Here is a 26,828-nt window from a genome sequence, read left to right on the forward strand (position 1 = left end):
ATATCAGTGAGTTGTTCGATGGTCACAGCTTCACTGGTGGAGGCCAGGATGAGTTGAGCATTGTTGGGTCAACACATCAAGAATGGCAGTTTCAAAATGTTGTCTTCCAGCTTGGCATCACCCAAAAGCTGCCTCGTCCTCTGAAGAAACTGACGGTTTTCTGTCTCCCATCTCTTCCGAGATGAGCAGCTGGTGTAAGCGTTTCTGCTCAATGCTGAGCTATGCTGTAAGAGCTCAGTCTTGAGCTTATCGTATCTATCCATCCTTGGCAGGTTGGAAAGAAAATCTCTGCCCTCTTGTGCAATCTCTGGTTGCAGAGCCAACAATGTAAGCAAATTTCAGATTCTATGTTGTGATATTTGGAGTCAGGAACTTCCACCTGTGCAAACCATAGGGCTGGGTCATTGGACCAAAATGGGGGGAGTTTCAGTCCAACTGCAACTCGGTCTGCTGCGACTGGGGAAGGTGACGCGGCGTCTGGAGACATGACATCCGCAGGACCATATTCCCCGGGATCAGACATGATTATTGGAATTAAAGAAACACACTCGTCCAAACGTGCAGAAACTCTTGTTCAAAACTACCACTTTATGATCACGTTGGGGTCACCAATGTAGAAATTATGTCTGTGTGAACCTTCCACTCACATGTAGTCATACATGGTGAGATGAATGCCGGTGGTCCCCCAGTCTCCATAACACTCAGTGAATTGAAATGGGAGTAATGGTACAAGGTCCACCGAGATTCCGCCAATGCTCCTTGTAACCTTGTCAAAAACCCTAGCAGGAAATGCCACAACAGATTGATTTATCGCAGATGAAAATACATTGCAGACCTGTGAAATAGGAAAGTTTGTCCGGTTGACACGAGTTGTCCGTGAGAAGTGAAGTAGGAACTGCTTATAGTCACAAGGAAAAACGAAAAGAACCGAGAAGCCTGTGATTCTCATTCACTTTTAAAATCGATTTCCACCCTCACATGGAGAAGTACTCGGGGGTTGATTGGTTGTTCCTGGCTTTTAAACCACGCCCAGCTATCCAAATGTTTGCTAGCAGAGCGTCAGCATGTAAGGAACAAGCTTGGTGGATTAATTCTGCCTGCACTATTTGTTCATGTAGAATATAGAAGCCACGACACATCCATCCATCCATCCATCTATACAAGCTGAAAGCTCATATAAGAGTCAGGTCAGGTCAGGTATGGGAGCATGCACCGGAGCAGTGCGTCGTTGCGTCCACTTTCTGCCAGTACTCCAGGGGCCTCCGTCTGACCATCCCCCAGGCAGATGCCTGGCCCATTCCCATCTCCTTGAGATGCTGATCGCCCTGCTGCAACCACGAGGCACGTGGGCAGCCCATTGGCCTCCTCCACTCACGAGACTCCCTCGCTGAGAGAATCTGGTAAGCAGGTCCAGAGTCAGGAAAACGAGCCATATGTCCATTCAGCCACAGCTGAAGCTCACTGACTATGCAGGTAACAAATCTCATTTGAGTCTCTCTCAGCAACCGCTCGTTGGACAAAAAGTCCGACCAGCGATAGCCAAGGATTCTCCGAAGAGATCTGATACCACAGGAATTAAGTCTCCGTCTTAGATCCCTGGTCAAAGTCCAAGTCCCACATCCATAGAGCAAGACTGGAAGCACCAAGGACCTGAAGACTCGGACTTTCGCCCTCCCGCATAAGTACCGGCAGCGCCACACCCCATGATCCAGTGAATCCATGACTCCCCAGGCCCGACCCAGATGACTTAATTCCGATATTCAGATGATATAAGACGATACAAGACGATACAAGAGTGAGGTGACAAAAAGCCAAAAAATGCACCAAACAGACCGTTGCACAGTGAGGCAACATTCATTTGGACACAATAATGGACTGAACAAACAGGAAAAGTGGAGAGTGTGTGTGTGAGATAGAGAACGAGAGAGTGAAGCACAGTCACCAAAAAATAAGGGTAATTGGTTGAGGTAGGACTAATGGGGATAGAAAAAGATTGTGAGTAGGGTTCTTCAAAAAGAAAATACATGCAAATACTCGTGCCCTTTATATATCACGAGCAAATACAAGCAGTCGCTTCGCTGACGGTGGTGTGAAGGGGATGGGTGGAGAAAGAGAGAGGGGGAAGGAGATTGGAGAAGCGAGGAGTGGGTGAAGAAGGGGAAGCTAGGAAGGGGAGAAGAGCGAGGAAGGAGGGTGGAGGAGGGAAGAGTGACACCTAACGAAATGTTGCTATACATTGCAGGAGGGAGGGGTGCATGACAGAGTGAGAGACAGAGTGAGAGCAAGCGAGAGACCGACAGAGGTGTGGGAGGAGAATGCTGCATTTTATTCAGAGGGGGAGTGAGGAGGGGCCAGACAGAGTGAGTCAGGGGGGGGGAGGAGGAAAAAAAAAAACTCATGCCAGAACAGCTGTACACATGACAACACAGAGTTTGTAAAGTTAACTGCTGGCATATCTGCAAAAACTTTGATATCCCAGCTCCAGAACATTTGTGGAAAGATTAACCAAAAGCATGGACTGAAAACACAGAAGTGCCACTTAAGTACGACCTAATGATCCCATCGAGTGTGAACATGGAAAACAAAGCATTGCGACCAGACTTCATAGTTTGGTACAACAAAAAAAAAAGAGAGAAGGTGGCATCGCTAAGTGAGGTGTTAATAGCAGTGATTTTGGACTAAACAATGCAGAAATCAATAAAATAACCAAAATACAAGACCTCAAGAATGAAGTAAAAAGATCCTGGAAGCTGAAGAATGCCAAAGTTGTACCAATGATAGTTGGAGCTCCAGGAATGATGACAAAGAACCTCACATGAGATATTAAAAACCATCCCTGGGAATATAACTACAAACAAACTGCAGTTGGAAGCCATCCGGTGTTCAGTGACGATCGTGGAGAGTGCCCTCAGCAAAAAAAAAAAACTTTCAGAACAGAAAACTTCACAGCTTGGTCCATTAATCATGACCACATTTGCCACGGCGGCCGTGGGGTCTCCAAAATCTGCGGCCACGAGCAATTATACGGCGGCCGCAGTATTTCCACGGTCACACAATGTAGCAGTCACATATGTTTATATTTTTTGGGTAGCCGCACGGCGTATTTAGAAATCGTGGAGACCGAAAACGTGGGGGTGCCGTACGGTCTTCGATTTGATATCGCACGGTGACCTTAGGGCGTCGCTGCGGCGGCCATAGAATTTACAAGGCAGACGCAAGGTGCCCGCAAGGCGACCACAGGGGGACTGCAGGGGGGCCCTAAGGCGAACGTGCGGCCAGACGGACAGTAACGAGTGGGTATATATACCACTTCTTTTTTTTTTACTGAAATAAAAATATAATAGCATATATAACTGAATATACTATAACTATAATATACCGTGGTGCCCCCAGAATCCGAACGCCCCATTGTTTGAACAAATTGGATTCCGAACAATTTTTTCGAGAAAATTTTGCAGTAAAAACCTAATACATTAAAAAAAAAAACCGAACACAACGTTGCGTTCATGTTTGTTCATGTGTCTCCCCCACCTGTTCGAGCCGCATATACACACTTTGTTCATTCAGTTTGTCGGTGGAAGTACTCGTGAAAGCATCTATCGTGTGTCGATCGATACTTTAGGCCTCAGTCACATTTGTTCTACGGCGAGGATACGGCAGCCGTACGCCCTCTGAATTGACAGAAACGTGCAGCGGCCGCAGAGAAACTGAGGTGGCCTCAGGGTGGCCCTACGCCGTATGGCTATATTTTACAGGCCATAAGGTCGCCGTGGAATTATAATGCGGAGTTATAACTTTTTTCATTTCTACGTTCGCATTAGAAATTCGACAAGCCGAAACAAAAGAACTGGTAAAAAAATAAATAAAAAAATAAATAAATAAATTAACCCATTCGTTACCGTCCGTCTGGCCGCACGTTCGGCTTAGGGTCCCCCTGCGGTCGCCTTGCGGTCGCCTTGCGGTCGCCTTGCATCTGCCTTGAAAATTCTATGGCCGCTGCAGGAACGCCCTAAGGTCACCGTGCGACATCAAATCAAAGACCGTATGGCACCCCCACGTTTTCGGTCTGCACAATTTATAAATACGCCGTGCAGCTCCCCGAAAAAAAACAAAAAACATATATGACTGCTACATTATGTGACCATGGAAATACTGCGGCCGCTTTATAATTGCTCGTGCCCGTACATTTTGTAGACCCTCCGGCCGCCGAGCCAAATGTGACAGGCCTACCTCGTGTTTTCACCTTCATTTGTGATGTTTGTTTTTTTAATCATCTTGTGTTTTAATTAATAACAAAAAAAAAACAATCCGATCACGTGGTGTGATGGACTGTCGGGCAAGGATTGAATTTCACAGCAAAACTGGTTGTAATTTGGAATATCCATGATTGTCAGCCCGATGCGTTTGATGAAAGTGATTGTGGTTCCGCGGGCATCATGCTTGATGAGCTGCCCTGGGGGCAGCGCTCTCGCAGAGTGTGCGAGCGATCGGAACCCAGGACGGAGCTCGAGCCTGTGTGGACCTTTGGATGTGGTGATTGTACCAGTTTATATACAATACACCACCACCGAAGGTCATTTACTCATCTTATTTTACCTTCAACATGGGGAATTTCAGTTTAAAGTGTCTTGAAAGTGGGTTTTCTTTGCGTCCACGAACAGATTAATTTACTCCATTATTTCTTATTGGGAAAATATTTTTGGAATCCGAACTTTTTGCAACCCGAACAGCCTCCTGGAACGAATTAAATTGGGATTCTGGGGGCACCACTGTGTATAGGCAAACACCTATACTCCGATCTCTAGCGGTAGTGCACGGTGGACGCACGGTCGACGCAGACTGCCACGGAGGCCGTACGTAGGTGCACGGCGGGCATAGGGGAACCGTGCGTCGACCCTGCGTTGCCCGCAGGTATTCACACAGACCGCAAGGCCACCGTACGGTGACCGTGGAAATAGTGCGGCCGCCGTAATTTTTGGGGGGTTGGGAAAATTCATTTTTCATTGGGAAGAGCTTACGGCAGCCGCACGAATAACGCAAGCCCACCGTATGCCCTACGTACGGTCGACGTGGAACACATCTACGTCATAGCTTGGCTTGTCGAATTGCTGCGGTGAACGTAGAAATGAAAAAAAAAGTTATAACTCCGCGCTATAATTCCACGGCACCCCTACGGCCTGTAAAATATAGCCAAACGGTGTAGGGCCTCCCTGAGGCCACCTCAGTTTCTCTGCGGCCGCCGCACGTTTGTCAATTCAGAGGGCGTACGGCCGCCGTATCCTCGCCGTAGAGCAAATGTGACCTTGGCTTTAATGAAATGAAGGTGGATATGTTAAGCCCACCCTGTGAGGACTTTATTCCACACTCTGAAACTCGCATATGACGATACCCATTAACGACACACACACACACACACACACACACACACACACACACACACACACACACACACACACACACACACACACACACACACACACACACACACACACACACACACACACACCCTTTTATTAGTATCAATGAAATCTTTAAAAATAATGGAAGGTTGAAAGCATAAAGCGTTATGATACGAGTCCAAATGCCATATGCAAAAGGAGGATATTCCAAAGAAATTGGAATCTGGGATCATTTTAGGAGAGTTCTACAGACTAGTCTGTTCAACAATTTGTCATGGTTAGCTGATAACAGAGCTAAAGCATGGATGTGGGGCATGAAAAGACAAGAAACTAAAATATAATAGTTAAAATCCACAGTTGTTAAGGCATCAATATGGCAACAAGCATTAACTAAGTATACAGTGACTTACCTGATACACAGTGTCCATCAGACATTTCACGTATGAATAATACGTCCTCTATTTAAACGGATTACAATATTACATAGTAATGGAGGTCCATCCTCTTGAAGAAGCTTTGGAGTGTTCACGACAAGTGAAGAAACGTTTCAAGGCAAGAAATGATGCTGGACAGATCGCCAATCTGTCACAGAATATTGAACTGAAAATGGCAGGAATAGTGAATTTTGCTCAGGGTGCCGGCAATAATTCACCTCCTGTTCGGGAAGGACACAACAAGATCAATGAACTCACCAAACTAATGCTGGTAAAAACTGGTCTTATAGAGCAACGTCCTTCTGATGGACGGCACAAACATTGATGCATTGCCCTGCATGCAAAGCACCATCGGTGACAATTGAAACCGAGGTCAAGATTCAAAGCCAGGATAAGCAATGGTGCATATCCCTAAGCTACCCCAGCCTTTATATTATGTACAAAGCAGATATCAAGTTCATTCCAGATGTTCAAAATCACCCAAGAAGCCTACCTCTGGGGTGGGGGTGGGGGGGGGAGAGATGGGACTGACTGCTGGGCCACGGTGAAAAGGCGGATGGACTTGATGGAATACTAGTAGTCTTGTGAAGGCTCGGGATGGCCTAGGTCAGTGAATGAGTTAAACATTGGATTTTATCAACTGAAACCGAAGAGTATGTTTATCACCATGGGAAGTGAGGTGCAGCTGGCATTGAACATTAGCCAATCAGAACAACAAAAAAGGCAAAAGCAGAAATGACACTAATACTTTGTGCATGGATGGGGTGTGGGCTGGATGAAGGAGGTGAGAGGGCAGGAGCAGCAAGACAAGGATAGTCGTTAAAAAAAAATTGAATTCATTATTATTTAAAAAAAAAAAAAAACTTTGAGGCCATAAACCTGCCCATGGTGAGCAAGACTCACCTTCTTGACATGATATTCCTACGACTTGGACGGCCTTAGGTTCCAGGATTTCAAAGAGGAAAATATAAAAAGCAGCTGCACTAGTCAACAGTGGGAAGCTATCTTCCATCAAACTCCAGATGAGAGCTTTGTATGCAGTTACAAGCTGTTGGTGGCAGAGGAAGGACTTTGTCCAGCAGGGAATTACAAGGTGGTGGCTGGCTTTGGAGGCCAGCTTAAGATATAACCTGCCCAAGACAGGCTATTTTTGATAGGCCCAGGAGTTCCAAAGATCATATCTCTTCCAGAGACAGATCAGAGATTTCATTGGAATATTTGCCTGCTCGTCCTGATGGAGGTGAAAAGTGAGAATATGGATCTGACATGAAAAGTCACATACCAGGTCAATGACCGGCCAGTTGTGCATTTTTTTTTTTTTTTTCAGATTGGCCAGCCTGCCTGGTGGAGGGGTATGGAACTATCGTACACAGTGAAACTATCTGCAATACGATATAATGGCTTTCCCAATGATGCCATTTGTATACATCAAAAACAGGGTTGGTTCTCAAACATAACCTTGAGGGACATTGTCCTCGAGAGTTACAATGTAGGATAGTATTTTGTCCAAAGCAATCTGTTGCTTGTTAATACACAGAAAAATATGATATCCAATCAAGGAAGGAACCATGGAAACCATTAGCTGACAGTTTGGAAATCAGGGCAGGGTGCCAGATCGAGTCAAATGCACAGATGATGTCCAGTGAGACAGGCATAACCTCTTGTTTGAGACTGAGAAAATACATGTATTGATTAAACAGAATATGCAACATGTCAAATGTAGACTGACTTGGAAAAAGCCAAACTTATGGTCAGAGATCAGAGTTAGAAAAAAAGACTAGTCTTGACGTCTACTGCATTAATCGGTTTCATTACTTTGTTCATGATGGGAAGAATATTAGCGTCCATAGTCAGGAGAATCAGTTTTGGCATAATTCTGAAGAAATGGGGTAACATTGGTGATCTGTTGCATAATGCGAACTACGGTGTCTGTCATTGCGTTTGGCTGCCTCCCGTTTATGGTTACCACTTCCAACGTTGCATTTAAAAAGCTCATCATTCACTTTTAAAATGGTGGGAGAACAGACATGAATAATGTTGATGCCAAATTATATTTCACAAGTCACCAGGTTGCACCACCATTTTGTGGTGGGTGGTGTAAGTAGCTCAGAGCTTTGGCTCTGAGTGAAACCAAGAATGCAACACAGTTAACATTTTTAAAGTCCATTAAATAATTTAAATTGAGAGATCAACTTGCTGTTCCCGTCACTAGGCAATAGGCTTGAATAAAATGTACAAGCATCCAAGACCCATCGCTTCGCTGACGGGAACACCAATCTTTGCTGCAATGGCTAATCTATGGGGCAAAAACAAAAAGGATTCCTGCGAGATTCTGCCCTCCGTGAAGGCATAACTAGCGTCACAAGTTGACATTTGCAGTTTTGCCACGTGTGCAACGTATCCACCCGTACACGAACCTTCCTTCATTTTCTTTTTGCGTCACAAACCTTCCAGGGAGTTCCCTGAATCCACTGTCATTGGTTTCATTGAAATCTGTTACTCCATTCCCATGTTGGAGCATGGCAGGCAGACAGACAGACAGACCATCAGTTAAAACCTAGATGCTATGAGATTTGTGAGTAAGCATCAGTAAATGCCTGGAAACAAACTATTAAAATTGACGATTACATGTTACAAGTTTCGTGTGGCACGAATCAGTGAATCGTAATATAAGCTGCTTGATGGAATGAGACAATTTTGACTGTAGATGGCAGGACTGCACTCTAAACTGCCTGGTGAGATGCGTGAAGATACTGGAATGTTCTCAGACAAAACTTCCAGTATGGACTAGAATCGCATTTGCTGGAAGGCATGGGATTGTTCTGCGATACTATATAAACCCGCAAGAGTGAGGTGCAGAGCGACAGGTGACATGTAACAAGCCGCAAGTTTTGATCATACCCATACTTGATTCAACTCTGATGGGTGAACGAGATGTTAATATCCAGAGTGGTTGTTAACACGTGGAGCTGATTATAATCAGGTTGAATAAAACTCATCAAGATTGTGCATTGGGAAAGAATTCCTTTGAGTTCTTTAATCATCCTGGATGGACAGCGTACGAGAGAGAACACCGCGACAAGACTCAATGGTTCGACAGCCCCGGAGGAGGAGGTGAACATGCACGAGTTGAGCCAGCAAGGACTGGGATACTGGGCGGCGGAAACAACCCAACGCGGGAATCGTTGGTGGACATATGTTAAGGTGAACCTCTTCATTAGACTTTGTATCTGTTTATTTGAAATACAAGTTTCAAAAACGTTACGCTGTTGATGTGATCACTGGAACAGAACTCTGAGGTCACAGACGCCAACTGACAAAGACCCATTCAAAGTGGTAGCCGACCAGCATGTTTGTTCAGACTCATGAAGTTCAAAGCTTGGATTCCAGTCATTAGAGAACAAGCTGGGTTTGGCACCATGAACAATATATGCAACGCCAAATGGAAGGACCAAACAATATATGCAAGGTGTACCCCCGCCACCTCCCCCGACAGACAGACAGACAGACAGACAGAGAGAGATTGCTGCTTTTATAATATTGATTTTTACGTATGCACACAAGAAAAATTTGATGTCACATGCCTCCTCCCCTCAGTGAAGTACCATGTTACATCAGTCCACCACCCCTCGGCCCACACATATAGAGAATACAGTGCAAAGGAGAAGAGGGAAATTCTGCCATTTTTGCTTAAATAATATATAGATGGTATAGTGTTCATATCCTTTTCTATCCCAACACGCACCGTGCTAAACCAATGAAGGAAAGGACGAGGACGAGCTGAAACATTCAACAAATGGGGATATTTATTAACAATAGATGGGGAAGGAACACATAAAGGGCAGAATTAAACCGACTATAAAGGATAAATGCAATCAATGTACAAGCACAGAGCACGTAAGAATTCCGACTTACAGATGGGGCCCAAGGACACACACAAATAGAAAATGGACCTGATGGGTCTTCAGTCGGTAGAGCCGGCCCGGGGTACCTGCCCCGCCTCGTGCGGTCACACCGACTCGAATCACCATGGTGGGACTCGAACCCACGACCACGACCGTCTGCAGGGCCCTCGTCAACAACCACTTACTGGCTTTGGATGCCAGGTTGGAAAACGCCTGGACCGAGAATGTCCTCTCCCACAAGAAATGTCCCACACACGATCACAGGCTGCTTGGCAAAAAAAACGTCACAATCTCCATCTGCCGTCCTCTCCTGAACGCTGTTCCAGACAACCACACCTCCTCAGGAGGGAGGGGCTTCTTCTCCTGGCCACTCGCCTCCTCATTGGACGAGGGGTTCTCACGAGACTCGTGGCGGCCTCTCCATTGGCTGGGGCGCGCGTCGTGCTTGCCCTCCGCTCATTGGCTGGAGCTTTGAGCCGAAGCGACGGAGGCTCTGCTCACCTCCTCGCCTTCGGCCCCGTGCGTAATGGCGATCGGGTCGAGGCAGGAACGGTGGCGTTGTTGTTGTTGTTGTTGTTGATGATGTAAAAATAAAAAACCCTGACTAAAAAAGTAATTCGCAGTGCACACATGTAATTCCCATTAGACACAGGTAGGGGGCCCTAACTAGAAACACACACTTATCGAAATATCTAAGCTACGGGGACAGCTGTCTGTCTGTCTGTGTGCACAAGGCTTCCAGATTAGTAACAGTATTTCTTTGGATGGAAAGACATATTCCAAGTGTTTAGACCAGTTTGTGATTTTGTAAAGGTCTCAAGAGAGGAAAAAGGCTGCTGCCTGTCTATGAGAAGAATGTGGAGTGGAGTTATCAGCAAAGCGATAGAGGGTTTTCCAGAGACGGAGAGATAAAGTTCAAGGGCGAAATGGACAGATGTGGGTCGAGTCCCACAGAGCCCAGTGAATCCAAGTCTGAGGGAAGTGTGAGCAGGATGACAGAGAGGGCTGAGTGCGAGAGAGTGGTACACCACCAACGGCAAACTGTGAGAAAGACAGTGTGAGAGTCGGGCGATAACAGCACGTGTGCGTTGGGCTGAAGCCACAAGCCAAGGTTGCGGGGGAGCCCAGACGAACCATTTGGCACGCACTGCCCCGACTACCATCAGGACCACCTTGAGCACTTGCACAAAGGAAGGTTTTTTGTCAGTCTCATCATCTCTTTCTTCCGTTCTTTGTGTGGGTTTGCGTATGGGCCTAAAGTCGGATGAAGTCGGCAGAACAAGAGATGTGCTGGGTGACAAGGTCACAATAATTATCTGAATTTTCACAATCCTGTACAAGGCGTCGCTGTTTATTTGTTTTATCAAAGTGTTGGTCCCATATGCAGTCCGCAATTGAAGTATTATAACCATGGCATGAGTAAAATCCTGAGGCCATTAGAAATTGGCACCAAATTTCGCAAGGGGGGGGTTAAATTTGCGGTGCATTCTCCTGGAGTTCACGCTCGGCCCCAATCATTTTTGAACAGGGGAACTACCACAGGTGACAAACTCGGAGATTCTGTGCGTCAAACACCAAGGCAAAGATCTATTTGTTTGCCATCTTGCATTTCAGATTTTCCAGCAGACGCCATAGGGCTCCAACGACTATCCCTCGCTAAATTGGTGAGCGTGCAGATAAAAGATTTGACCGCATGGTCATCCACAGTCCACCGTAACAATATGTGCATGTACGATTTTAAAATTGTTTAATCTACAGTACAAAACACAGAGCTGGAGTGCAAGTTAAGATAGCTGAGCAGTTAAATACTATGATTGGAATGAACATTATTGACTCAATACTTTCAAAACAATTTGAACAAATAATTAGTTTAGTTTCCAGTGCTTACTTGAGGGAACAAGAGAGCACATTTAAATTAATCAAAATGACAGCTTGCAAAGCAGAGGAACGGTCTGTTTTGGTGCAAGCCGTTTGGACGTTTCTGGCAATCCCCTGGCCGGTATTGTATCATCTAATGCCGTATAATTGCAATGCAAGTTATATCCACGATTGCAAGATAACCTCAACTCAAAAGATGAAGGCAAATGCCTGACCATCAATGCACTGCTTTATTGAGTGACCTTTGGAGAAAAATGATGTTGCATACCTACAGTAGAAAGACTCTGGGCTTCAAAGGTGTAAATTTCAGGTCTCTGTGCGTCTCTCACATGGAATCAAAGACTTTGTGTAGTGTGAACTAGTCGGAATAACAAAGCTGTTACGTTGAGACACAAATCATAAATCGCATGGTGCTACACTGCTAATACACAGATAATAATAACGTTACCGCGAATGAAGAACGCAAACAAATGCAACACAAAGAATAAAAATGTCTGCACTTTAATGGCTGCCAAAATTTACCACACACGACAGTTTGAAATTAGGTGTGCTTCTCAGTGTTGCCATGTTAGTTTCCGTTGTTTCGTGCCGTTTATTCCAGGACAAGCTGCGCCATCAGCAAATGATGCTACTCACAGCCATGCGTTACATAAGAAAGATGAAGATGATGTCCACGATACAAATGGTCCAAAATGAAATGCAATGTTTGGTAGCACAACATATACAAATGCTAATACACCCCTTTCTCATCGTTAACAATCGAAGCATCACCACCAAATTGGTATATTAGCTCCCTAATTAGGCAGATATGCAGCAATTCTGGGCATGCTAAAGTCAGCCAATGTAATTATTGGAAGCATCACTTGGTAAGGCTCCCTATGTTGCGAGAAACATGAGGACATCAATTGTAATAGCATCGAGTTACGAACAAAGATCACCATCAAAACGTAATAAGATCAAAGGTTTCAATGAATGCCGATTGTTAAGGTACTAGTTCAAATTGCGTACACGAAGTCTCAGCCGAGTAACTCAACTGCCCTTTGTCCATTTTCCATTATTTCACACAATCCTTGCACATGATTTGCAAAGATTCCCCACCTGACCAGTACCTACCACGTCATGCAAACAATAGCACCACACACTATTGACACAGTGGTGAACCAAACACAACCTACTGGTGATGACGTGAGCCCAGGCAGGGGGTTGGGCACGTCACTATGGTCGTGCGTGATATATGCGAGGCAAAAGCGCCTCTTCGCATGGGTGCTCAGCCGTGAAATGCGACAATGGCAAGAATGTGCCGTCGTGATGGTCCGCAGTCATGGCAATACCCAACAGCAACACAACGGCAGCAATGCATGCGGAGAAAGCCAATATGTTTGTGGTGCATAAGCATAATGCGGGGCTGTGGAAACGTGGCTATTAAGTTTACATTGAAATTACATGGGATCTATCATTTGTATACTAGCGTTTTGGTAGGGTGGTTTATAAGGATAGTAATGTGACATTCTGCTTTAAGCGAATTGTTATTTTGCACCTTATATTTAATTTTCAGATCAAGTTCGAATAAATATAAAAGGCAAATGCAATTATGCAAAAGTGTGGCACACGAGTTACTTCGACAAATGCAAGTGCAGTGCAAACGTTTTAATGCATGTTTCTCCAATTGCAGAATAGTACAAAACTAACATTTGTACAATCACCCATTCACTTTATGTTGCAACCAAATGACAACCAATAAGGTTTCTGGTATGTGTCAGTGTCCGGTTTCTTCAAGTTTCTGGCAATGCGAAAAAATTACATTCGGAGCCTAATCTTTCATCTCGGTTTCATCTTAAGGATGCAAAATCCAAGCTTTGCTTATAAACAACCAAAATATTTTATTTTAAAACAGTAAACCTGATAATGGAACCATTTCCATCATTATAATGCATGCTAAAACATGGCAGACCCCTCCCATCCCGAAAGCCCATCCTCTTGTATTTTAACCTTCTCTCCTCTCAACTTTCCCTGTGCTCCCTCACCTTCAAACTCTTCTTGACTTTGCTAAAACTTCCCCCTCCCCTCCCCACTCCTCTTTACATCAAGTTTGCGTGTTACATGTCGATGGACTGCAATGTTTAATGCTTTAAAATTGTCAAATGATAAGAACCTACCAGACTCGGTGGTGTAACTGTTAGAGCATCCGCTCTGAGTCTGGGAGGTCGGCAGATCAAACCCTGCTGAGTCATAGCAAAGACTTTTTTTTTTAAATGGTACATGTTGCTTCCTTGCTCAACACTTAGGTTAAGAGCACAGGAAATCCACATATGTTGGCATCCAAGGGGAGGAGGAAATTATTCTGAGTGCAGTAAAAAAAAAGTGGCATCATTGTTGTGATGCTGCTGGTACCCAGAGTATTCCAGGAAGTGAAGGCAATTCCCCAAAACTCAGTGGCTGTGTTAAGTTTATCTCGTCTGTGTTTGTGTGTATGTGCGTGTGCGCGTGCTGTTAGGGTTAGTATTAAAAACGTTGTTTTTGTATTAAAACGTTGTATTAAAAACAAAAAACAAATAAAAACCAAATTTCAAGATACCTCTTCCTCCTTTCTTTCAGCTATGTCTCTGCATCCCCTCTATAGTCTTTTGATCAGATTTGTATTCTCAAGTTTATGAAAAAGTTACTCTTAATAGAAGCAGATAATACTCAGTATTAATTTTGCTATTTCATAGTTTTTACGTGCTCTCGTTTTGAAACTTTTGACAACTCAAAGATAACTTTACCCGAGCTTTATGGCCTCAAATTTACAATATTTTGACATTACCTTGCAGCTCTATTTAATGTGCATTTGTGTCCTCGAGACATTTATGTGCTTGACAGAGCGGTGTTACTGGCTGTGTTGCAATGTAGGACTTTCGTAATGATATGAATGTTGACGAGGCCTTTCGCTCATGTGCTGTGTGCGCGTTTTCAGTGACTCGCTTGTGTTAGATGGGGCACTTCTAACCTGTCATTGCCCGCATGAAATCTATAAGCAAAATAGTCTTTTTTAAAAACATAACTTTCAGCACTTAAAGGAAAGAGTTGCAATTTCAAAACGGTTCACCATAATTGCTGTGTTCCGGGATGCAAATCGGACTCACGGAAACATGAGAAATATCCATGGATGAGAGGTTCCTATCATTTCCTGTTAATACAAGCGAGTGGAACACAAACACGAACACACCTCATTTCAGCAATAGATGCAAATCTAGTATAATTTCTTGTGATTCTGGATGAAAACAAAGAATTAATTTACAAAAGCCCTCACAGCTCCAATCCAATCCAATCACAAATGTTTAAACATCTAAAATGACCCGATGAAATGACTAAAGCTTATATGAACAGACTGGTGAAAACAAGCGACTCCGGCACTCTACAGATAAGCAAAACCAAGCATCTCGCATGCAGTTAGCAATCCAGGCCATGGATTCAGGTTTAATATTGAACACTCAAGTAATATAGCTGGTTGCATCATTGCTGGGAGCACAGCTGTGTTGCTGATGCAGTGTCACGTTTCCAGTAAGCTGGTACTCATTTTACCAACCTCAAAAGGATGACAGGCTGAATCAAACCAACTGGTGTTATTTAACGGAATGACAGGGGAGCTCAACCTTAAGACCCGAAGATCTTAAGCCAGTCCTCTTTTGCTGTTAAGCCAACACCAGGCTAAAATCGAGCAAGGAGATATTTTGTCAGAAATTTTAAAATTTTACTTCTCAGCAAATGATAAAGGAAAGAAACCCTTCTCGCCTGGATGTTGTGGTATCCAATACCCTCACCATTATTGACATCTTCCACAAAGAAGTGTTAGCACAATACCTGAGGCTCGCTCATCAAGACAGGTTGGTGACCTCCGTTTTCTCCCATCTCTCAAGTCTTCCTCCATCTGTTCATTTATCACTCTGTTCCTCGAGGTCACATTACTAAAATCCAGACTTACTGCTCATATCCATTTCTTTATTCCTCTTTTCTCTCTCTTATGGATCTGCCTTAATTCTGTTTAATCCCACTTTACCCTCCAGAGCTTTGAGTTGGCAATGCACATAACGTAAGGTCATCATCCATCTCTGCTTGTGATTGTGCTTTTATCCTCATTAATTTGCAGATCTCTGTCTGTCTCGAACATGTTGTCCCACTGCCCATGTCAATGTGTTGATGTCTACCCTCTTCAGATCACTCTTTCATAAGCCTAAACTCATGGATTGCAATCGTTGTACATACACTGGGGAAAGGGGAGGGGTGGGTGAAATTAAGAGAATGTAGAGGAGACATCGTATTTGGTATTCCCATCTGAGTATTTATGTATGGTATTCCCATCTGAGTCCCAAACAGCTCAATTTGGGTCATAAAACAGAAGAAAGATAACAATCTGGGAGGTGGCGATGGTTTGCGGGCATTATTGAACAATGCCACGATAGGTACAATTGAGTTAGTGGAAGCTTTTGAAGAAGCCCTACTGTAAAAACCTATTTCTTCCATCAAAATTGACCAAATCAAATCGGATTTTTTTTATATGTTGCACTTATGGACATTACGCACAGCTTCTAGGAAATGAAATTGCGAGGAAAAAAAAAATAAAAATAAATGAAAAGTTCAAGTGGGCGTGACTCCACCCACAAGGGGTGTGGGACCCCCCCTCATATATAAAAAGACAGAAGTAGACCATGATATCTAGCTTGTGTTCAAGTTTCATCAAGATCACATCAAACGTCACGGAGCTATGCTCTGGAGAGAGTCACAAACAGACAGACAGACAGACAACGAAAATAGTGGTCACTGCTGGCACCCGCGAACCAAAATAGTGGTCACTGCTGGTGCCCGCGAACCAACTGCTGGTGCTCGCGAACCAATAAACTTAGATTACAATTAATGAAACAGTAAACTAGAACAGCACTCTTCGACGTCGACTGATGTGCCTCCATCCACATTATTACATCATTATAATACTCATACAAGTTTGATTTATACCCTTTCAGCTGTTCTCAAGAATCAGATTTTCACCTATGACCTTTGACCTTTGACCTTTTAACCCCATAATCTACTCAGTTCATCTTTACATCATTATAATACTTGTACCACGTTTGACGGATCCCTTCAGCCATTCACCTGGCATGACCTCTGCCCTTTGACCTCATGTCAAAATTGAATAAGCTCATCCTTGCATCATAGATACTTATACCAAGTTTGGTCAAAATACCATCACTGGTTCACCATTTAGTGATGTAACAATCTCTAACCTTTCATCTCTTGACCCTATAATCTAATCAGTTTATCTTTACATCATTATGCATACTTGTACCAAGTTTGACTTGGATCCCTTCAGCCATTCTTAAGTTATCACAGTAACGAAAACCTATCACGGAAGCACAGACGGCCGGACAGACAACCTGAAAACATAATGCCTCTGGTGACTTCATCAGCAGAGGCATAAAGATGTAGAATAAGAACAAATTAGTCTGTCCAATTGAACTAACCAACCAGAACAACAGCAGTTACACCAATGGGAAATGACTCGTGATTCAAATATACACAGCACCTGACTGCGAGTTTGCATCATTTCTGAAAGTAATACTTTCCACTGATGGGGTTAGAGTCTCTGTATAATAGGGCAGGAATATATAATTTGGCCAGGGTAGTGACACATTTAACACCCCACCTGTAAATACTTGCAGATGAGGCAGCCGGCTTAACATCAACTCTGAAGGATGACATACTAATTGATACAAAGCTCTGCCTGTGAAGCACCATGACGACTATTGTCAGGCCTGGAATTATACCCAGAATAGGCAACTCAAAGGTGAGTATGTTACCAGGGATTGATCCTGTCAGCCTCAGAACAATGATATTAAAAGATAACGATCCATCTCAATATAAAACAAGGGGAGGGGTGAGGTGTGGGCAAGATGCCAACAGGTCCTTAGAAGAGAGAAACACAGGTTCAGGTTGATATCCGAATGAATCTCCAGAAGAAAGAAAACCGCAAGGCACAGCAATCGGCTTTTTTACGGAGATAAAGTTTGAGTGAATTTGGCTCACTTGGCAAATAACTCGGTTCAATAAAGTGTGGGCAGTCGGGTAGGGGTACCTTCACTCCCTTTGCCTAAATTCAATAATGTACACTTACTGCGAACAGAAAATACTGGAATTTTGGCTAACGAGACATTAATGTGCAAAATTTCATCCCTACCTCCAGGGCCTTGACTTTGTGTTGCAGGACTTCATCAAACCTGGCTGCCACAGTCTTCACCAACTCCTCAGGATCAATGGTTTTAGCATCATACAGATGTCGGTGCTCCAGGTAAAGCTGTCAGACAAACAGAGGAAGCGAGTTAAGATTTTTCGAAAATCCTCTCGTATTCCTAATATATACACACACACGGGTAATCTCTTCATTAACTCACACACACAAAATGAAAAGCGGAGTTAAGCAATTGATTCATTCTGTCTGTCCATCCATAAGTCAGTTTATGATCGAAGAACAACTTAATTTAAATTGAACATTATATTTCGAACACTAATTGGAACATGAATCAGAAAACAAATCTGCTGTTGAGCAGGAATTTTGCTCTGAATTTGTCATGATCGTACATGCGCATAGGGGAGCGAGATAAATTATTATTATTGTTTTTAACTCTGCCTACCTGGCAGTAAAACAAAATTGAAAATCATTCCAAACAAGAAACGATACCATTTTTAAGGACGTCATAAAGGACACAAACAACAGGAACGAACAACTAATATAAGGTGCTAAATAAGGTGGTGTAATAGCCACTGCGTCAATGGTGGTAATCTTCTGGAATATAATTTTTTTAATACAACCTTTAACATCTTCATTATATGCTTTCACACTGCAGGACACAAATTGCATGCTTATCGATTCCAAAATCCTCCAGTTTTGCAGTAATTGGACACGTTAAATAAGGTGGTGCATAAGACTCCACAATGGGGAAGGGAAGTGGAGGGGAGGAGAGGTAGGGTAAACTTCTGGAATTTTTTAATTTTTTTTTACAACCTATAAAACCCTTTTTAAAATTTAAATTATATTATAGCGAACGTAGTGAGCTTCATACTCAACACGTGCACATGAGAGAATAGGAAACAACAACACAATACCTTGGCAATTTGGAATCCATGTCGTCGGCTATGACCCTTTTGGTTCCAGTTTTTGTCATGGGGAATGATGCGTCCCGGGAGATAAAGGCCGCGTCGGAGACATGAAAGACCCAAATATCAGACATGGTGTATATTTCCTCCACTGATTTAAATAAATATATCTCCCGCATCATCAAAACATAATTTTTAATTGTAATTTACATTATTTGATCGCTGATCCCGAATCCAAGCCAAAGTAACCGGAAATTGCAGCATCGTCTGCTATGCACCTGACTGACCTCAAATCTGTCAAAAATCATCAGCTGTGCGGTGCTTACATGTACCACGGTATAGTTGGCAAGTATACAGTTGTGAAAAAGTTATAGGTAAAGTCAGAAACGAATGTAAGAAGAATTCTACGTTCGCTTCTAGGCTTTGCCTATTCCATATTAAGATATAACGGATAATCAAGATCATCAATTATAAAAATTTCACATCAGTAAAGGACATAAATTCCAGTAACAGGTGTTGAAAGATGGAAGATCATTTTATATAAAATGCATCAAACAATCAGGAGAATATGTACTTTTATATCCCCTTGCAGGAATACTGAGCTAGAAATGTGTTTCTTTTTTTACAGATTTTCATGGTACAGTCAGTTTAAACACAAAAAATAAAAAAAATAAAAAAATTCATTACACGGCTCATTGTATCGCAACAATTACGAACATCAAATTAAAATGATTAAGGTTATCAATGGTTTTGCTTCTTTATTTTTTTTGTCAAGAGAAAATGGCATTTGCGTTTGATGAAAGCCATGAGACGTGCAACGTAAAACTATTATAGCATAATTGGGACAATTCCAAAGGAAAAAGTATTAAAATGCATAATTATTATGTTCATTTCTGCATGGGTAGTTTCAGACAATATTCTTTGGAGTCAAAAATGTCAATTACAATAATCACAGTTGTAGATCGAAGTGTTAGGATAAATCCAGAAAAATAGGAATGCTGTAAAGAGGGATGTGATCGGGTGGAGGTGGGGGGGGGGAGTCCATAAGCAAACAAAGTGACCTGCGTAACATCACCATGTTCTTACAATTCTTGTTGGCTAATATCAGCTCGAAAATAAAATAAAATTTACAGGGAATGGGTGAAGCAGAAAAATAGTCATCAATTTAAGACAATCAAAGGTCAACGAACACCTTTTAAAGCGCCTCTCAGATTTATGACCTCTCGCTTTGAATTCTGATGCATTTTTTTTTTACTGCAAGCACTCTCAACTCCCCTCACAGTAATTTTATTTCCTCCATGAAAAGGCACTCCGTGTTAACTGTCACATGTTATTACAAGCAATCTTCCCATGCAAGCAACAATTACACAAATGTACAGCTTACATGTTTTCTGTTATTGTGTGCATTACACTTTACAAGTCTGAATGCGAGTAAACAATTTGAATACAAATTAAAAGCATGGTGATCTTGATTGAAATTTGACGGTATTTCAATCAACCAGCAACACGGCTGTGGAAATGCCATATGGCATCGAGAGCAAGCAGGTAGAGCGAGTAATGAACTATAAATGGCAAGAAAGGGTCCTTTGTAGAATAATGATGGCAACAAAAAGATGATGTAAATGAATCGGTCTTTGTGAAGAGGCAATAATTCCCAAGAGGACCATCTATTTACATACACTGGGTCGAGGGAAAGGGGGGGGGGGTTAAGAGAAGAGAATGTGAGAGGAGATGGCGCATTTGGTATTTCCATCCAGACATAGCTCAAATTGGGTCATTTGATGTTCCCTAATAACAGAGTTCAGAATTGTGGGATCACAAGTTCAAATCAAATATATGGTGTGGATTCATCCAATGCATCATAATTTTCTTGTCATGCATGCAAATAAATAAATGAAAAAATAAACAAACAAACAAACATGAGCCAAAACTCAACATTAAAAAGTGGATAGAGAGCGAGAGAGCAGGATGCAAAGAGTTACATGTGATGGAGGAGGGGGAGGGGCAGGGATATGACAAAAATGGTGGGGGAGGGGGGTGGGAATTAGGAGGGGGAGTGCAAAACTCCAATATCTTGCGTTCTTACAAATCCATAAGCTCTGCAAGCAAGAAAAAGAAAAAAGAAAAAAAGAATAAGGAACAGAAAAAAACAAAATAGACCTTCCCTCACAAGGAATTTCAATGCAGGAGTCATCAAGTCTGCACAGTGGTTGCTAACCGAAGGTGGTGTGTCCATGCTCTATCCTATTTAAATGGTGAACGTCAAGCAAGGAAGCAGCACATACCATTTATGAAGTCTTTGGAATGACGCAACGAGCGTTCAAACCACCAACCTCCCATCCATCCATCCACTGGGACCATACTCTGTGCAGAGCATTGGTGCTGCCTAAGCAGTCTCCTTGGATATTGGGCACAATCTTGGATGGGTCACCACTCCGACACAGTATACCAGCATGCTGGCACTCATTTTGCCGACCCCAGAAGGATGACAGGCCGAGTTAACCCCACCTGGTATTAATTCAACAGCTGAGCGGGGTTTGAACTCAGGACCCTAGGATCCCAAGCCCGCCACTCTAACCATTAAGCCAACACCAGGCATACCAACCTCCCAGACTCAGAATAGACGCTCGAACCATAATGCGATGGAGTCTGATTAAAATTTTTTTAGAATTAAAAAAAATTTAATTTGATTTTTAACTGTACACACACTGATGTGGAAAAAAAAAAACGTTTTTTTTCACAATAGCTAATACTCTATTCTGGCCTAAACCAGATAACAATCAATCAATCCTTTTTTAACATAAAAACATTTCACCTTTCATCTCAGCATCCTTCAATACCAGTTAACCTCATTGCATAAATATGTGGTGGCAAAGTCCAAGTATCGGGGTGGTGCAACAACAAATAAGAATTAGGGGGAAATGCGAGTACACATGGGTGACCACCAGATGCACACCAGAAAGGCTGAAGCAAGATTCCAGAGGGAAAGGTAAAAATGAAAGACGCTGGTTAGAAAGATTAAAGGCGACAGCAGCAGTGGATACAAGTGCAGAGCATAAATGAGTCAACCGAGTCGGGACCAGGAACACTGGAGTGTGGACACAAAACTACCAAGGGCAAGTGGACCATCCGATTGCCCATGTACATGATGATGTGCTCGCTATGGCAGCACAGTCGGTGCCGGCTGATGCGAACTGTGGCTGATGCGGAAAAAGTGGTTGAGTCAGCACCATTTGAGTGCAGCGAAGGTAACACACCGGTGTGGCCTGTGTGCTAAGGGACTAAGAGCAAGTGACTGAGCACAAGCACTATCAAAGCTCCTGGACAAATGCTTGTATAAAGAACCGGTGGTGCGCGAATTCAAAAGGAAATTGGCAAGCACAGCCAGAAGCTCCAGCGGTACAGGCTGCATAAACCGGTACCAGAGCTGTGAACCTTATCAAAAGAGAGGACAACATGTGCTTTTCAGTGCAACGACAATGCTTTAAAGTTTAAAGGATGACAAGACATGAACAAGCGAGCTTAGGTAGATGCCACTGAAGTGAGAGCCACACAGTCAGGAAAGAGAACCATGCATGTCCACACGTGTCTATGAGCGCATGAGGGGCTGACCATAAGTAATGTATACTGATCCCATGTTGCAAGCATTGACAAAATAGTACAATTTGCACTCATCAGCATGATCAAATGAGGTTTTAAGCAGGAGACCGTCGAATAGCGAGCTTAGGCGGACGCTCACAAGGCTCAAGTTAAAAAGAGCATCAATACCTTGATCACACTGCGATGCAGCGCCGAGCAGTCCCCACTTGCTTTTCTGTCCACACCTCCATCACACCTAACACAGGCTGTGGTACACATGGCTACGTGATCGTTTGTATCCTCAAAAAAAAGCATCCAGCAACTCATTAACCTCCAGATTACTCCAAGCGTATTGACTGTCATTGCATTCGTCTGTCATTTTATCAGTCTGCCAGTAATGGCAAGATACCCTAGAGGTATGCACACTCACGTTTGAGCCATGTAGCCTGGATTTAAACCACAGCCCAAGTATAAACCATCATATTGGTGTTTCGCAGGCTGGGTGAGGCATCAGTGTATGCACCGTCCCACGGGTGGAAGTTAAACTGGCTGTCCCATCTGTCAGCATTATTTGGTGGATATTAAGGATCACACGGTGTCCTTTGCAAAGAGTAGGTGAGCTATGGCTTGGTCAACATTCCTCCTCTAACCTATAGTGGTCACTGCATCAGCAGCATGGCTGCCCCCTCCCCCAACCCCCCAAATGATGCTACCCACAGCCATGTGCTGCATTAAGAAAGAAGGCAGCGGCAGTTCCAGTGGGTCAGCAACATCATGATACAAGCCAACATAGCTGGAAACTTGATGGGCGGTACTTCAGAGCATGGGTGGATGATCATTTTGCATGGATTGCCAGACAGGTTCAACGGGTCTCTACATTTATATGATGTGGATTCGGGAAAGGAGGTAGTGGTTATGTGCAAAGGTAGTCAGTGAGAACGGTTAGAAACACTATATAAGAGCCATCCAGCTTGGTGAACACATGTATGTGCCTTGCAGGAGAACAAGTGGTGTAAACTAGACCAGTGGCAACAGGCATTGATAGAGTACAACCTTTCCTTTCCATCTGAACCGGCCATGCTTGTCAATGCGACAACCCATGTTTTTCAGCATACTAACCACCCAGTTGCAATGCGACAATGCAGGAAGGCCAGCTTAGATGAAGTTTCTACATCCTGGCCCCTGGCTGTGAACAAAGGGTATGAGTGCATCTCATAAATAAAGCTGTTCCCTGTGGACCACTTCACTTTCCCCATTTTCTTTACCACGACTTACCCAATTCTCGATTGAGGGCCCGACCAAAACAAATTGCTTAACCTTGGCCTGGTTTCCGTTAAGAGTGCTTCAAACTGGTGGGTCATGGCTTGCACCCCTCAGATCATCACTTCTCTGGTGAAGCATTAACGTTACTTATGAAAGATTAACAATGTTCAAAAAAACAAAATTACGGAAGATTGCATCATTACATCAAGCCAAACTTCAGAATATCATAAAATCATATTACAAGCATAATCTCGCTGTTAAATTTACAAATACTTAGCTTTACAAGCCTCTACGTTTGCAAATACTTGTGTGACAAAAGCACTTTATGTGTATAGCTCACTTCAGTGCACATCGAATCAATGAAACATTTTTAAAAGTACATTTGTTGGACCCTAACAATAATTCACAATGCCAAGTATCTTTGATCTCTTTTTCCTTTTGTATCAAAAAAAAAAAACAAAAAGTTCACATCTTAGCAATCAGTCCTGCAACCAAGATCTCAAAATCACATAAAACCATGGTATCCAAATCTGAGCAAGTAGTTGTGCAACAAGGTTCCTGCGTTGAGTAGCGTGTAGTTTTTATGTTTATTTTTTGGAACTTGCACTGTCTGGTATCGTTTTGAGTTCTTTTAGGTAAGAATGGCTTCACCAATACCCTATGAAGAAGCTGGCAGTTATTGTTGTCACATCTGTAGCAAATTTTGAATGTGACAATTAATGCACAAGTGAAGACAAGCAAGTGCTCAGCAAGACTGTGGCCGAGTATATCACCAGTAATGCAGGGCATTCATGCATCCTTTTGACTACTTGTCCAAGAGTTGAGGCTTGAGGACTCAGAGATACAAAAACATTTTATCGACAGATGCCAGAACATAACTACTATCATAGTTTGTTAAATTTCGAATTGAAAAGGAAGGTACCTTTTACAGGCTGGCAGCTATAATGGAAGAGAAACTGTCATTGACATTGCGATAATCGGCAGCATATGACACAAAGAATATCTGCTGAGAATCTGCAAACAAGCAGAGTTGTGATCATCCCTGATGTGTGCAGCGATTTACAAAGTGTAAAGGACAATGACTTGCAGGCATGGGCATCAAACCAGATTGAGCTTGAGCAAGTCACATAAAATGTAAGGTTCTGACCGCTTTATGGCCTTTACGGCCACTTTATGGCCGCTAAGTTTTCTGGGAAAACTATTTTGAAATGGCCATAAGAAGAAGATGATGATTTTTTTTTTTCCAACATTAATTAATTTGATTAAATCTCCCAAATAGTGACCAATTTTAAATTTTATATCAAATTTTAAATTGAATTGACGATATACAAATATTAGGCCTGACTATTTGAATTATTGAGACTGTCCACATTTAGGCAGACATAAAATTCCGACAATAAAAACATACATGTCCTCCAACACGCAAGCTACCTTAAATCTTCCCCAAAACAGGATGGCGAGTGTCGGCTGATCTGTTAATGAATTCCTTGGCAATGGTTTGCAGGATGAGTACTGGCAGCCAGATCCAGTGCAAGAGAAAATCATCAGGTAGTTTTCTCGTGGTTGCGACATTGTGCTGTGCAGCCACGTCTTCATACATCTTAGCGCACTAAACGATTGCTCTGCCTCATGAACTTACTGGGGAGGAAAGAAGTAGTCGAAGAAGTCTTGCCACTTGAGGAAACGTGCGGCGGAATCCTGGGACCATGTCAATGAAAATCTCTCGATATTCTTCTTCAGTAGATCCTGTAAATTGCTTAAGGAAAAACCCAAGTTCCTGTTCTAGGGGACTCAGTTAGTTCTGGATAATCTGTATGATTCCCAGCTGAGTTGATCCAGTGAGCAGTGTTCAGCTCAAGTCCATGTATTCCATCCATTTCGCTGACACATTGTCAATGACCTTGAAGAAATCGACCCTGTAAATGTTGGCAGTGTATTGGTTTGTACCTCCATTGTCATGTCTTTTTGGGAGCTGGCACCTGCATGGTACATTCACAGGGTTTATAGTTGGCACTGGTCGATTTGTTTTATTATTCTGATGCTTCAAGAACTTCCCTAAACTTCTGGTCACAGCAGAGAACTTGGAGGTTACTTCTGACAACCTCTGCAAAAGCAAGCATTTCAGAGACTATGACATCTGATCTCTGAAGGGCTTTGTTGAAGGGCTTAAGGCATTGAACGACAGGCAATGCTGAAAACAGGCCAAGGACACACTTTTCTGAAGACAGGCAGCTATAAATGCTGTTAGCATGAGACGCGATGTTTGTTTTAAAGTTGTCAGTTGCTTCTTGCAGAACGTCTAGCACACCTTTGTAATTTTACAAGAAAGACTACAGCAGAGGAACACACGAGTCAACACGTTGAGAATATAGGCTTCAGTCGTGTAAGGAGTGGCTGTCAGCATCATCTGCATGGAGATTTAAGTACAGGTTCTTGAACTTCCCAGAGCTTGAAAGAGCGTGTCGAACTCTTGAACATGATCTACGCACGCGCACGCGCACACGCACACGCACACATTTTAAGGCCATTTTCCCTGCTAAAGCGGGTGTTAGCCTTGCGGACCCCATGACAATCTTCTCCACTTTACCCTATTTTCGGCATCTCCCCTTCTTAAACCCCTTGCCCACATTTCTTCTTCCACCACCTTTAGCCAAGTTTTTCTTGGTCTTCCCCGTCCTCCACTTCCTACTGCACTCATTTCCAACACTCCTCTCACCCAGTCACTTTCATCCTTCCTTAACACATGAACCAACCATCTCAACCTGTTTCTCTTCCAATATCCATCACAGACTTTTCCCTTCATCTTCCGCAAGTCATCATTTGTCTTCGTCTCTCTCAACGATACTCTACACATCCACCGAACCATTCACATTTCCACCCTTTCCAGGATTTGTTGCTGCTCTATGTTCAGTACCCATGCCTCACTCACATAAATCATCATACTCCTCACACATGTAGCATACACCTTTCCCTTCAGCTTCAACGACACTCCCCTCTTCGTCAGCACGCCACTCAGTTCCCAAAACTTCTTCCATGCACATCTCACTCTAGCAACCGTCGAAGAGTCTGATCCACCTTCTCCATTCAGCATGTCTCTGAGATAGCAAAATGTTTTCACACCTTCCAGCTTCACACCATCTCCAAGATCCAACTCAACAATTCCTTCATCTGCAGCTCCCTCTATACACACTGAACATGATCTAGAGCATCTCTTATAAATGGAGCAGTTTGCAGGGCTTTGGATG

The 26,828-nt window shown here is 43.1% G+C and overlaps 1 protein-coding gene across 4 annotated transcripts in view; it reads right to left on the minus strand.

Moving 5' to 3' along the window:
- Positions 1-26,828, minus strand: part of LOC147019652 (voltage-dependent calcium channel subunit alpha-2/delta-2-like) — a 388,928-nt gene that overhangs the window by 337,273 nt on the left and 24,827 nt on the right. For all 4 annotated transcript variants that reach the window (XM_085894265.1, XM_085894263.1, XM_085894264.1 and 1 more), the window contains exon 3: positions 17,825-17,941. In XM_085894265.1, coding sequence (XP_085750391.1) covers positions 17,825-17,941 — 117 coding nt within the window. The remainder of the gene's footprint in view (positions 1-17,824; positions 17,942-26,828) is intronic.

The sequence above is a fragment of the Eptatretus burgeri genome, chromosome 9, assembly GCF_056783735.1.
Source record: "Eptatretus burgeri isolate ZD-2024b chromosome 9, Ebu_testis_v1, whole genome shotgun sequence".
In the NCBI taxonomy this organism is placed as follows: Eukaryota; Metazoa; Chordata; class Myxini; order Myxiniformes; family Myxinidae; genus Eptatretus; species Eptatretus burgeri.